At 44.4% G+C, this 13572-nt stretch overlaps 1 protein-coding gene across 1 annotated transcript in view; it reads left to right on the plus strand.

Moving 5' to 3' along the window:
- The window catches only part of CATSPER2 (cation channel sperm associated 2), a 19869-nt gene extending 14544 nt beyond the window's left edge, over positions 1-5325 (plus strand). Inside the window, 6 exon segments of the mRNA XM_033190344.1 lie at positions 354-532; positions 747-846; positions 1165-1221; positions 3639-3856; positions 4519-4724; positions 4727-5325. Coding sequence (XP_033046235.1) covers positions 354-532; positions 747-846; positions 1165-1221; positions 3639-3856; positions 4519-4724; positions 4727-4807 — 841 coding nt within the window. The 3' untranslated portion in view covers positions 4808-5325.
- The last annotated feature ends 8247 nt before the right edge of the window (positions 5326-13572 follow it).

Consider the following 13572-nt stretch of genomic DNA (forward strand, 5'->3'; position numbering starts at 1 on the left):
TGAAGCCTGTAATCCCAGCACTTTGGGAGGCCGAGACGGGCGGATCATGAGGTCAGGAGATCGAGACCATCCTGGCTAACACGGTGAAACCCCGTCTCTACTAAAAAATACAAAAAACTAGCAGGGCGAGGTGGCGGGCGCCTGTAGTCCCAGCTACTCGGGAGTCTGAGGCAGGAGAATGGCGTGAACCCGGGAGGCGGAGCTTGCAGTGAGCTGAGATCCGGCCACTGCACTCCAGCCCGGGCGACAGAGTGAGACTCCGTCTCAAAAAAAAAAAAAAAAAAAAAAGAATGGTACCATTTTTGAAAGGTTTAGGCCTCTGTTTCTGTCTATTCACATGCCTTTTTCTTTAGGGACCTCCCAAATTCCCTGGTAACAGTGTTCATTCTCTTCACCTTGGATCATTGGTATGCACTGCTTCAGGACGTCTGGAAGGTGCGTGAAGTCAGTCGCATCTTCAGCAGCATCTATTTCATCCTTTGGTTGTTGCTTGGCTCCATTATCTTTCGGAGTATCATAGTAGCCATGATGGGTAAGCATAGAGGAGGTGAAACTTGTTTGGGAAGGGTGGTTGGGAAGAAATTAGTCTGAAAGCAGGGATTGGTGGCTTATGGGTATAGAGAACCTAGTGTAGCAGGAAGGCTTGGGTTCTGGATGGGATATTTCACTTGGATTCTCCCCACCCAATTCCTCTTCCCAGGTCTAGTCATTACCATCTCCCAACTCCTAATGGCCCTTTGGGGCAGTTACTAACTTTCAGAATATCAGGAAAGAGATGAATGAGGAGATGGCACGTCAGGAGGTTCAGCTCAAAGCTGACATGTTCAAGCGGCAGATCATCCAGAGGTCTGCTTCTCCCTTTTCAACCCCAACTTTCCTTCTCAAGGGTTTCCTGAGCTCATTTTTTGTTTCTGCTCCTTGACCCCATTTTTCCCTTTGTGACAGAAGATTTGCCGCCAAGGATAAGAATTCTCTAGCTCTAGAACATTGCCTGATTCTTCATCCACTGTGGGGAGTCCTCCATTTTTTTTCACCCCTTGACTACAATTTGTTCTCCCCAGTTAGTTTTCTTCACTTTCTGATATGAACTCCTTTTTTCTTACCACACTTTTACTTGAATGTAACTGTCTTCGCCCTTTTTTTTTTTTTTAATTTGCTTTGCAGGAGAAAAAACGTGTCACAGGAGGCACTGAGGTCAAGCCATAGCAAAATAGATGACAGGTTAGGAGTATGTACGTGAACTGGGATAGAAACACATGAAGGAGGAGAGGGTGGAAAACTAAAGATGAAGATTGGCTTTGAGAGAGAATTCATTTATTTAATAACTGCATATTGTAGTAGGTTGACTAGTGGCACCCAAAATAACATGTCCATGTCCTTACTCCCTGGAACCTGTGAATGTGACCTTATTTAAAAAAAAAAAGATCCTAAGTTAAGGATCTTGAGATGAGATCATGCTAGATTATCCGGGTAGGTCCTAAATCCAATGGAAAGGGTCCTTATAAGAGATGAAAGAGGAGAAGACACAGAGAATAGGAGAAGGCTATGTGAAGATGGAGATAGAGGTTGGGGCTAAAGCCGCCACAAGCCAAGGGAGGCTGAGGAATGCCAGGCAGCTGCCAGAAGGTAGAAGAGGCAAGGAACTTCTCCCCTAAAGTCTCCAGAGGGTGTATGGCCCTGCCAACACCTTCATTTCAGACTCTGGCCTCTAGAATTGTGAGGGAATATATTTCTGTCATTTTAAGATACCAAGTTTATAGTAATTTGTTATGGCTGCCACAGGACACTAATACAAATACCTTCAATGAAACAGATATAATTCTAGACCCCAAGCGTTTAGCAGTGGACAAAGAAAGCAGAAGCAAAAATGAACCCATTCACTCATTAACAAATAATTACTGGCTAGATGTGGTGGCTTATACTTGTAATCCCAACACTTTGAGAGGCCAAGGCAAGAGGATTGCTTGAAGTTCAAGCCAGAAGTTCAAGGCTGCATTGAGACATGATTGCACCACTCTACTCCAGCCTGGGCCACAGAGCAAGATCCCATCTCAAAAATTTAGCAGGGTGGGTGCGGTGGCTCATGCCTGTAATACCAGCATTTTGGAAAACTGAGGTGGTCAGATCACTTGAGCTCAGGAGTTCAAGACTAACCTAGGCAATATGGCAAAATTCCGCCTCTACAAACAAAAATCAGCTGGATGTGGTGATGTGCTCTTGTGGTCACATCTTGTGGTCCCAGCTACTTAGGAGACTTAGGAGGCTTAGGAGGATCGCTTGAGCCTGGGAGGCTGAGGCTGTGGTGAGCCGTGATTGTGCCACTGCTCTGCATCCTGGGTGACAGAGCAAGACCCTGTCTCAAAAAAACAAACAAAAAACAATAAAGAACAAATAATTATTGAATACTTAGTAGGTGCTTGGGATGTATCAATGAACAAAATAGACAATAATGCCTGCTTCATGAAACTTACATATTAGTAGTGGCAAAGAGATAATAAGCAGTGAACATATTAAATAATATGTTAAAATATAAGCATTAAGGGAAAATTAAACGTAGAACAGGTTAAGGGAGATTGGGAGTAGAAAGTGGGATTGCAGATGTGTTGTAGTGTTTTTGTTTGTTTTTTTTGAGACAGAGTCTTGCTCTGTCGCCAGGCTGGAGTGCAGTGGCGCGATATCGGCTCACTGCAACCTCTGCCTCTGGGTTCAGGTGATTCTCCTGCCTCAGCCTCCCAAGTTGAGACTACAGGTGCCTGCCACCACATCCGGCTAATTTTTTTTTTTTTCCCGTAGAGACGAGGTTTCACCATATTGCCCAGGCTGGTCTCAAACTCCTGAGCTCAGGCACTCCATCTGCCTCAGCCTCCCAAAGTGTTAGGATTACAGGCATGAGCCACCGTGCCCAGCCACAGATGGGTTGTAGTTTTAAACAAGGTAGTCAGGGTGACCTAATTGAAAAGGTAATGTGAGCAAAGACTTGAAGGAGGTAAGGGGATCACCATGTGGATATCTATAAGAAGAGTGTTAATAGGCAGATGAAACAGATAGTGCAAAGGTCCTAAGCTGGAAGCATGCTTGGTGTGTTTGAGAAACAGCAAGGAGGCCATTGTGAATGGAGTAGAGTGAGCAGGGGGAAGAGTGCTGGGAAATGAAGTCAGAGAGATAATGGTGACATGATCCTGTAGGGTTATGGGTGCCATTGTAGGGACTTTGAAATGGAAAGCAGAACAGAGGAGTGATATGAGGTGACTTATATTTAAGGATTACTCTGGTTGCTGTGTTGATAGAAGAACAAGGGAAGGAGCAGAGAGATTAGTTGGGAGGCTATGCTGCTGCCCAGGCAAGAAATGATGACAGCTTAGGCCAGAGTGGTAGCAGTGAGTTAGTGAGAAAAGATTTATTTCGAAGGTAGAGTCAGCAAGATTTCTTGATGGACTGGATATGGTAGGGAAGAGAAGAGTTAAGGATGACACATGAATGATTGAGTTTGGAAGTGCCTGAGTTGAGAGTTTGGGAGTTGTTTGGCTCTCATTGTCTTATGCCCCAGCTTTAGGAAGTGGCCAGGGCCAGAACCAGAATAATGAGTGGACTAATCATGTCTTGTAAATGTTTGTGAAGTCGTGATTTTCTCCTTTCAGTTCAAGAGTTGCTGGTCAACAAAGGGAAAGTTTGGACTTATCAGAAGTGTCTGAAGTAGAGTCTAATTATGGTGCCACTGAAGAGGATTTAATAACATCTGCATCAAAAACAGAAGAGACCTTGTCAAAAAAGAGAGAGTACCAGTCTTCCTCTTCTGTCTCCTCCACATCCTCTTCCTATTCTTCCTCTTCTGAATCCAGATTTTCTGAATCTATTGGTGAGTCAAAGAACTATAATAATAAGTGTTTTCCACTTGAATTCAGACTATTCTATAAGACATCTTACTCTTAACAGGAGCTCTCCTACTATATCTCCTCTCCAATTTTCTGGTCTTTTTTTTTTTTTTTGAGACGGAGTCTTGCTCTGCCACCTAGGCTGGAGTGCAGTGGCCGGATCTCAGCTCACTGCAAGCTCCGCCTCCCGGGTTTACGCCATTCTCCTGCCTCAGCCTCCCGAGTAGCTGGGACTACAGGCACCCGCCTCGTCGCCCGGCTAGTTTTTTGTATTTTTAAGTAGAGACAGGGTTTTACCGTATTAGCCAGGATGGTCTCGATCTCCTGACCTAGTGATCCACCTGTCTCAGCCTCCCAAAGTGCTGGGATTACAGGCTTGAGCCACCGCGCCCGGCCCAATTTTCTGGTCTTAATGACTTTCTTTTTGCTTCTAATTTCCCCTGTCCTCCTTCTTCACTTTGGGTAAGTGTGGCTGTGGCCCTCTTTGCTCACTGTAAAAAGTGATTTCTTGCTGATGCACCCTTTCCCTCCTTGCTTCCTGTTACCTTTTCCCACCCCACCTTTCCACCCGCACCATAGGATTTACCAGCTCTTACCCAACTTTTACAAATCTAGTCATGCTTTTCTGAAGCATTCCTCCCGACAGGTCATTTGGACTGGGAGACTCTTATGCATGAAAATCTGCCCAGGCTAATGGAAATGGATCAGGATGACCATGTTTGGCCCAGAGACTCACTCTTCTGATATTTTAAGTTGCTAGAAAATCTTAGGTATAACCTAGAGGAGCGTAAGAAGTTACAAGAGTTTGCAGGTATGGAGTTAAGGTAGTCATGGGGACCATGGGAATATATACATATAGCGTTTATAGCTGTGGAGGAGGAGGAGAATGTCCACTATTCTGGCATCTCAGCTTCTCAATTTCTGCCTACACCTAAAATAGGCAAATTATTGGTTTGGTTTGTCATATTCTGGGCATGTGTCCCACTTTTCCCTAACTGAGAGAGAATCTAGAAACTCTACTTCTGTAGCAGGGGACGCCCAAATCCTATGAGGTCTGAGAGCTTATTTCCCAAGAAGAGAAAGTCTAATCCCAGTTGTTGGGAATTAGGACAAGGTAGGCTCTTGCTTGATTTGGGCAGCCCACCAGTTTCTGCACGTTTGTTCTCTCTGAAGATTGCTTTTCAGACTTGAGCAGCAGGGCCTAAGGCTCAATCTGGAGAGCTATGGGGGATCAGACAATGAGCAGGAGGCCCACAAGTACTCACTGTCCTAACTCCCTAAAGAGGTTTATGAATTCTAAACTTCTGTTTGTATCTGCCCCTTTTAGTGTCAGCCTCTATAAAGACAAATACGTGATTTAAATCGTAGAGTTTGATGTAAACTGAGAACTATTCAGTTATTTTTCCTAAAAATAATTACTCTATGACTAATTTGAATTAATAAAATTTCCCTCTAAAAGTTAAAAAAAAAAGGCTGGGCATGGTGGCTCACTCCTATAATCCCAGCACTTTGGGAGGCCGAGGCAGGAGGATCACGAGGTCAGGAGATCAAGATCATCCTGGCCAACATGGTGAGACCCCATCTCTACTAAAATACAAAAAATCAGCCGGGCGTTGTGGCGCATGCCTGTAGTCCCAGCTACTCCAGAGGCTGAGGCAGGAGAATTGCTTGAACCTGGAAGGCAGAGGTTGCACTGAGCGGAGATCACGCCACTGAACTCCAGCCTGGCAACAGAACGACACTCCGTCTCAAAACAAAGCTAAAACAGAAGAGTTGGGGTGGATTTTTATAATTTAATATGTGTTATCTGGGTTTTTCCCCTCATACCTAGTTGAAATCAACTCAGTGTGAAAATAAGAAATTAGAGAGGAGGACTGTGTGTTTGTGTGTGGTGGGCACAGGTGGGCAACGAGGAATTTATAACATTGGAACACGGAATTTAGGGCAAGATGTGAAAGACAGGCTTTGCTTACTTCAAAATGTTGCCTAAATTTAATCCTGTTCCTGCTAGTCATTCTTAGCCCTGCCTTCCCACTTATTCTCTAGGGAGGACAGGGTGAAAAGGAGGAAAATGCAGCAAGGTGGTTTCTTTAATCCTGATAAACTTGTCTATGGCAAAGAGTACACAGAATCATAAGGCTTAAAGATTAGTAAAGGCTTTTAGGCCGGGCGCGGTGGCTCAAGCCTGTAATCCCAGTACTTTGGGAGGCCGAGACGGGCGGATCGCGAGGTCAGGAGATCGAGACCATCCTGGCTAACACGGTGAAACCCCGTCTCTACTAAAAAAATACAAAAAATTATCCGGGCGAGATGGCGGGCGCCTGTAGTCCCAGCTACTCGGGAGGCTGAGGCAGGAGAATGGCGTAAACCCGGGAGGCGGAGCTTGCAGTGAGCTGAGATCCGGCCACTGCACTCCAGTCCGGGCGACAGAGCGAGACTCCGTCTCAAAAAAAAAAAAAAAAAAAAAAGACTTTTGTGGGAACCTAGAACCCAGAAAAGCAAAGTCTTCACCAAACATTTATATATGTATAATATTCTTAGTTCTCCAGCCTGACCATCTGTTTCCTTTGCAGTGTAGGCCCTGATGAACTTGGAAGACAAAGCAATGGATGGCTTCAATATCCTTGGGCCCAGCAAAAGATAATGAAGGGAACTGTTGGAAATAGAGAATTGAAAATATAAACATTCAGATAGAACAATGTCTGTTCATTAAAATTAAAAAGTGTAAGTTTCTAGGCCGATTGGTGGCTCACGCCTGTGATCCCAGCACTTTGGGATGCCGAGGTGGATGGATCACCTGAGGTCAGGAGTTTAAGACCAGCCTGGCTAAAATGGTGAAACACTGTCTCTACTAAAAATACAGTTAAAAAAAAAATTTAACTGGATGTGGTGGCAGATGCTTGTAATCTCAGCTACCCTACTTGGGAGCCTGAGGCAGGAGAATCACTTGAAGAGGTTGCAGTGAGCCAAGATCACGCCACTGCACTCCAGCCTAAGCAACAGTGTGAGACTCTTGTCTCAAAAAAAAAAAAAAGTGGGCCGGGCGCGGTGGCTCAAGCCTGTAATCCCAGCACTTTGGGAGGCCGAGACGGGTGGATCACGAGGTCAGGAGATCGAGACCATCCTGGCTAGCATGGTGAAACCCCGTCTCTACTAAAAACACAAAAAACTAGCCGGGCGAGGTGGCGGGCGCCTGTAGTCCCAGCTACTCGGGAGGCTGAGGCAGGAGAATGGCGTGAACCCGGGAGGCGGAGCTTGCAGTTAGCCGAGATTGCGCCACTGCACTCCAGTCTGGGCAACAGAGCGAGACTCCGCCTCAAAAAAAAAAAAAAGTGTATAAGTGTCTAATAGATATTCCTAGTAGCTGCTCAGTAGTCTGTCTGTGAGATAAGGGATATTGAAAGGCATAAGGTCAAGCAAAAGAGTTAGTTAAAGCTCAGTGTGGTGATGTGTGCCTCTAGTCCCAGCTATGAACTGAGGCAGGATTGTTTAAGTCTGGGAGTTCGAGGCTGCAGTAAGTTAGGATCATACCACTGCATTCCAGCCTGGGCAACATAGCAAGACCCTGTCTCTAAAAAAGAACAAAACGAGTTAGCTCAGATGCCAGTGGGGTCTGTGCTCCTTAGCTTTCTACCCTTTCCACAGCTCCTAAATCTGACTCATTTCTTGTCTTTATCATTATAGCTTCCACCCTTCCTGCAATATCTGCTGCCTGATTATAGTCCTAATTTTACCTTCTCCCTCCCTGATGCATAGGTAAAGGCCTCTCTGTGGAGTAAGGAGATCTTCAGAGCTGTTAGTTTAACTAATTGAGAAGTGTTGTTTCCATTGCCTGTTTTACTCATGTTGCTTCTCTTGTGAACCATTAACTTTAATTGGATATTATTTTTACCTGTTACTGGATCGAAAGTCTCTATTTCATTTTGCCATTGCTCAGGGCAGTGTTCAAATCAGTAAGTGTTGTACAGGTTTTTAGTGTTAGAAGGGATTTCAGAGTTAATCTGTCTCCCATCAAAGCAGGAACACCTTTTAGAACATCACTGAAAGGAGGATTATCCAGGTAATGCTTAATGTTTCTAGTTATTTGGGATTTATTATCTAGAAGGGATCCCATTCCATTGTTAGAAGACTTAAGTCTTTAGACATGTTTATGATTAAAAATTATATCACTTATTGAGTGTTTAACACATATGAGGATATTTATATATTTAGTATATATATACTGTATATAGAGTATGTATATTTCATAAAATAATCTTATATGGAAGATAGCCTCTTATTTTTAGAGATCAGAAAACTAAGGCCTAAAGAAATTAAGTAAGTTAAGTAACTTGCCCAAGAGCATATACCAAGTAAGAGGTAGAGCTAAGGTTCTAACTCAGGTTAAAAATTCTGAGTTGTGAAAAAAATCAGTTGAAGCCATTTAAACAACAAAATAGCTTACTAAGACTGGGCAGTTCAAAGGTAGTATAGCTTCAGGATTGATTTAATGTAAAAATTCACTGTTGTTAGATCTGTGGTTTTGTTTCTCTGGAATTTTGCTATCTGCGCTCTCCTCCATGTGTTCTTGTTATTCTCGGACTTGCTTCACTTGGGTAGCCAGATAATTTTCTGAAGTGCCTAGGCTTGCATACCTATTTACCCATATCCAGGGGAAGAGAGCCAGTGACTCCTTTCTTTGTCAATGAACAAAATGTTTGAGCTTTGGGTCACAATCATGGTTATTCTTGGAGTGAAGATACTGATGGGGAGGAAGCATGAAGCCTCTGGAGTGCTGTAGATATGTTCCATATCTTGATCTGCATAGTGGTCACACAGGTATATATAGATGTAAAAATTCAACAAACTTTACACTTAAAATTTGGGCATTAACTGTATGTAAGTCAATCTCCACTCCTCTACAGACACATCCTGACCACCACTCTGATTGGACCAAGAAGTTAGGTCATATGCTTACATCTGAACGAATTGTTGAGGTAAGGTGAATGTGATGGAATCACTAATTAAGGCTTTCTCCTGAACTGGAGGTAAGGTCAATAACACCCAACCTGAAGTAAGGGCTGCTACCCAAATGGGGAAGAAATGAAAGGGGACAATAAGGAGGTAATTATAAAGTCCTCACCTAAGAGTGTGTCTGGCAAAAAGGCCAAGATGGGGAAAAGGCAAATGAATTGAATGTCCAGAATAAACAAATCTATGAAGACAGAAAGTAAATTAGTGGTTTCTTGGGGGTTGGGGAGGGAGGAATTGAGACTGACTGATGATAGGTATAGGATTTCTTTGGCAGGTGATGGAAATGTTCTGGAATTCAATAGTCTTGAATAGTTCAACAATATATTTAAAAACACGGAACTGGGCCGTGGGCAGATGGAGTATCACTCTGTCGCCCAAGCTGGAGTGTAGTGGCACAATCTCTGTTCATTGCAACCTCCGCCTCCTGGGTTTAAGCGATTCTTGTGCCTCAGCCTCCCAAGTAACTGGGACTACATTCACACGCCACCACGCCTGGCTAATTTTTGTATTTTTAGTAGAGACGGGTTTTTGCCATGTTGGCCAGGCTGGTCTTGACCTCCTGGCCTCGAGTAATCCGCCCCTCCTTGGCCTCCCAAAGTGCTGGGATTACAGGTGTGAGCTACTGTGCCCGGCCCTCTCCTGACTTTCTATAGCTGATCTGTGGTCTGTGCATTTTGCATTTTATTCTTTAACTCTTTCTTCAGTGAAAACAATCTGGCTTTAATCCTACAGGAGTGGAAGTTTATACAACAAATTTGTTGAGTTTGTATGTTCCAAATATTGTTCTAGACACTTGGGATATATCAGTGAATGAACAAAACAGAAATCCCTGTCCATCCTAACTAGTTCCTCATATGATCAAATAATAAGACTTCCATGAAGATAGTAATTTTATCTCCTCCCCTGTTTTCTGGTTGTTGTTTGTTTGGTTTGGTTTGGTTTTTGAGACAGGGTCTTGCTCTTTCACCCAGGCTGGAGTGCAGTGGTGCAATCATAGCTCACTGCAGCTTTGATCTTCTAGGCTCACGTGATCCTCCTGCCTCAGGCTCTCGAGTAGTGCGGACTGCAGGTGCATACCACCACACTTGGCTAATTTTTTAAATTTTTTGTAGAGATGGGGGTTTCACTGTGTTGTAATATGTCCAAAACTGAACTTATTCCCACTTCTTCAAACCTGTTCTTCCTATTGTAATCTCAAGAACTGCCAAACAATTTCTATGGGCTGGTGGAGTCCTCAAAGATCTCCTTACTGCTTAACTTTTTCTGTATTTTGTCTGAAGGTCTTTCACTTAAGATGCTATTTCTTGTATCAGTTTTTGTGTTAAGATTCTTTAAGTTGGCCAGGCGCGGTGGTTCACACCTGTAATCCCAGCACTTTGGGAGACCGAGGCGGGCAGATCACCTGAGGTCAGGAGTTTGAGAGCAGTCTGACCAACATGGCAAAACCCCGTCTCTACCAAAAAATACAAAAAATATCTGGGCATGGTGGCCTGCACCTGTAATCCCAGCTACTAAAGCTGAGGCAGGAGAATTTCTTGAACCCGGGAGGCGGAGGTTGCAGTGAGCCAAGATTGTGCCATTGCACTCCAGCCTGGGCATCAACAGCGAAACTCCATCTCTAAAAAAAGAAGGTTCTTTTTTTTTTTTTGAGTCGGAGTCTCACTCTGTCTCCCAGGCTGGAATGCAGTGGTGCAATCTCGGCTCACTGCAAGCTCCTCCTCCCGGGTTCATGCCATTCTCCTGCCTCAGCCTCCCAGGTAGCTGGGACTACAGGCGCTCACCACCATGCCCAGCTAATTTTTTGTATTTTTAGTAGAGATGGGGTTTCACTTTGTTAGCCAGGATGGTCTCGATCTCCTGACCTTGTGATCTACCCGCCTTGGCCTCCCTAAGTGCTGGGATTACAGGCGTGAGCCACTGCACCCAGCTGAAAAGACTGAGTTGCAGAAGAAGAATTCATCTTGAGCTAGTCTATTCATAGTGGTGATAAGATTTAGTGGATCTGTTCCAGTACCTGGCACATCAAGACACTTTATAATACAAGTGAATGAGCAAAATTGGGTGGGTGAGTAATAGTATCTCCATTTTACAGATGAGTGAATTATAGAAACTTCTTGGGGTCACCAGACTAATAAATATGGAACGAAGACCTAGAATTCAGAGATCTGATATCAAAATGCTAATATAATTTAACTGTCTTAATCAGGAGAGTCAAAGGCTGTGCTGCAAGAATAAATTAACCCCTACATCTCAGTGGTTTAAGTATAAGAAAGGCATATTACTCACTCGTGGAGGTTTCAATACTGGTTGGGTAGCTGTTCAAGGCAGCTACAGTAAATTTTTATTATTCGTGATAATTATGTTTTATAAAGTTGCAGCAAACAACTGAATTAGTGACTACTGAACCACTGCTCCCAGGAGAAATACAGCGTTAGATTCCTGTGGGCCTCTGGTCACAACATTTTCATCAACTGATCAAATGTATAACCTTGGTTTTCTTTGTGTTTCTGTTTATAGACACCTTATTTAATATATGTTGTTGATTGATTAACATTGAACTCATGGCCAGCAACACTGTGACTCATGCCTGAATGAAGCTTTTCTTTTCTTTTTTTTTTTTGAGGCAGAGTCTGGCTCTGTCACCCAGGCTGGAGTGCAATGGAGCGATCTCGGCTCACTGCAATATCTGCCTCCCAGGTTCAAGTGATTCTCCTGCCTCAGCCTCCTGAGTAGCTGGGATTACATGTGCCCGCTACCACACCCAGCTAATTTTTGTGTTTTTAGTGGAGACGGAGTTTCACCAGGTTGGCCAGGCTGGTCTTGAACTTTTGACCTCAGGTGATCCACCTGCCTCAGCCTCCCAAAGTGCTGGGATTACAGGCGTGAGCCACCTCGCCTGGCAGTGAATGAAGCTTTTCCAGCATAGTTTATAAGGCACATTACAGCCTTCTTGCTCTTAAGAACACCACACAACACTTTGGCATTAAGCGTAAGAGCCATTTTAAACAGTGAAATCACCAACAAATAGCCCCAAAATGCAAAAAGTGCATCAATAGATAGACCTTAGAAAAGACACTTACTGGCCGGGCGTGGTGGTCATGCCTGAAATCCCAGCACTTTGGGAGGCTGAGGTGGGCAGATCACGAGGTCAGGAGATTGAGACCATCCTGGCCAACATGGTGAAACCCCGTCTCTACTAAAAATACAAAAAATAGCTGGGGCAGTGTCACGTGTCTGTAATCCCAGCTACTCAGGAGGCTGAGGGAGGAGAATCACTTGAACGAGGGGATCGGAGGTTGCAGTGAGCTGAGATCGCCACTGCACTCCCACCTGGTGACATAGCAAGACTCCGTCTCAAAAAAAAAAAAAAACAAAACAAAACACTTACTAATATTTACACTATGAGAGCTGCAACAAGAAAAGAAAGCAGAGCACTGCCTTGTTCCTCCTCAGCTGGGAACATGTGTATCAGGTGACTCAAACTTGTCACTTCTCAATACAAGTCTGTGAATGACCTCAATAGCACTGTAAGTATTGATTTTGGATTACAAACACATTTAATAACTAGGTAAATCCACTAATACAGAACTCACAAGTGTCGAAGACTGACTGTAAATGCTGTCGTAGTTTGGAGCCTCGGGCTATTTTGACCTTGTGACACTGCCATCTCAACATGTAGTTTCTAGGTTGCCTCAACAGGGAAGAGATTGTTGGAGGCTCATTTGCTAGCTCTTAAATTCTTTGGTCAACCACAGTCCATTGAACAGAACTAATCACCTGAGCCCACCTAACTGCAAGAGATCTGGGAAATGTGAGGAACACCTAGATATCTAGTAAGCAATTAATATTTCAGTTACAAAAGCCAAAACAAAAAAAGAGAAAAAGAATTGTACTTTACAAAGGGAGGCATCTGGCTAGGTGCGGTGGCTCACGCCTGTAATCCTAGCACTTGGGAGGCTGAGGCAGGCGAATTGCCTGAGCTCAGGAGTTTGAGACCAGCCTGGGCAACATGGCGAAACCCTGTCTCTGCTAAAAATACAAAAAAAGCAGCTGGGCTTGGTGGCGCACACCTATAATCCCAGCTACTCAAGGAGGCTGAAGCATGAGAATTGTTTGAACCCTGGAGGTGGAGGTTGCAGTGAGCTGAGATGACACCACTGCACTGCAGCCTGGGTAACAGAGTGAGGCTCAGTTTCAATTTTTTTTTTTTTTTTTTTTTTTTTTTTTTTTTTTGAGACGGAGTCTCGCTCTGCCGCCCAGGCTGGAGTGCAGTGGCCGGGTCTCAGCTCACTGCAAGCTCCGCCTCCTGGGTTTACGCCATTCTCCTGCCTTAGCCTCCCAAGCAGCTGGGACTACAGGCGCCCGCCATGTCGCCCGGCTAGTTTTTTGTATTTTTTAGTAGAGACGGGGTTTCACCATGTTAGCCAGGATGGTCTCGATCTCCTGACCTCGTGATCCGCCCGTCTCGGCCTCCCAAAGTGCTGGGATTACAGGCTTGAGCCACCGCGCCCGGCCAATTTTTTTTTTTTTTTTTTTTTTAAAGGAGGCATTTGTTCTTGTCAGGCAGAGAGTGCCCTGTGGGAGTTTTGGGGAGTGAGGATGTTTCAGAGGTCTCAACTCCTGTGGCTCTTCCCAGGTATGTCCGTTCTAACTGGCAGATCACAGGATGTTCCAGTTATCACCAGCC

Source organism: Trachypithecus francoisi, unplaced genomic scaffold (genome assembly GCF_009764315.1).
Source record: "Trachypithecus francoisi isolate TF-2019V2 unplaced genomic scaffold, Tfra_2.0 Lachesis_group3, whole genome shotgun sequence".
Classification (NCBI taxonomy): Eukaryota; Metazoa; Chordata; class Mammalia; order Primates; family Cercopithecidae; genus Trachypithecus; species Trachypithecus francoisi.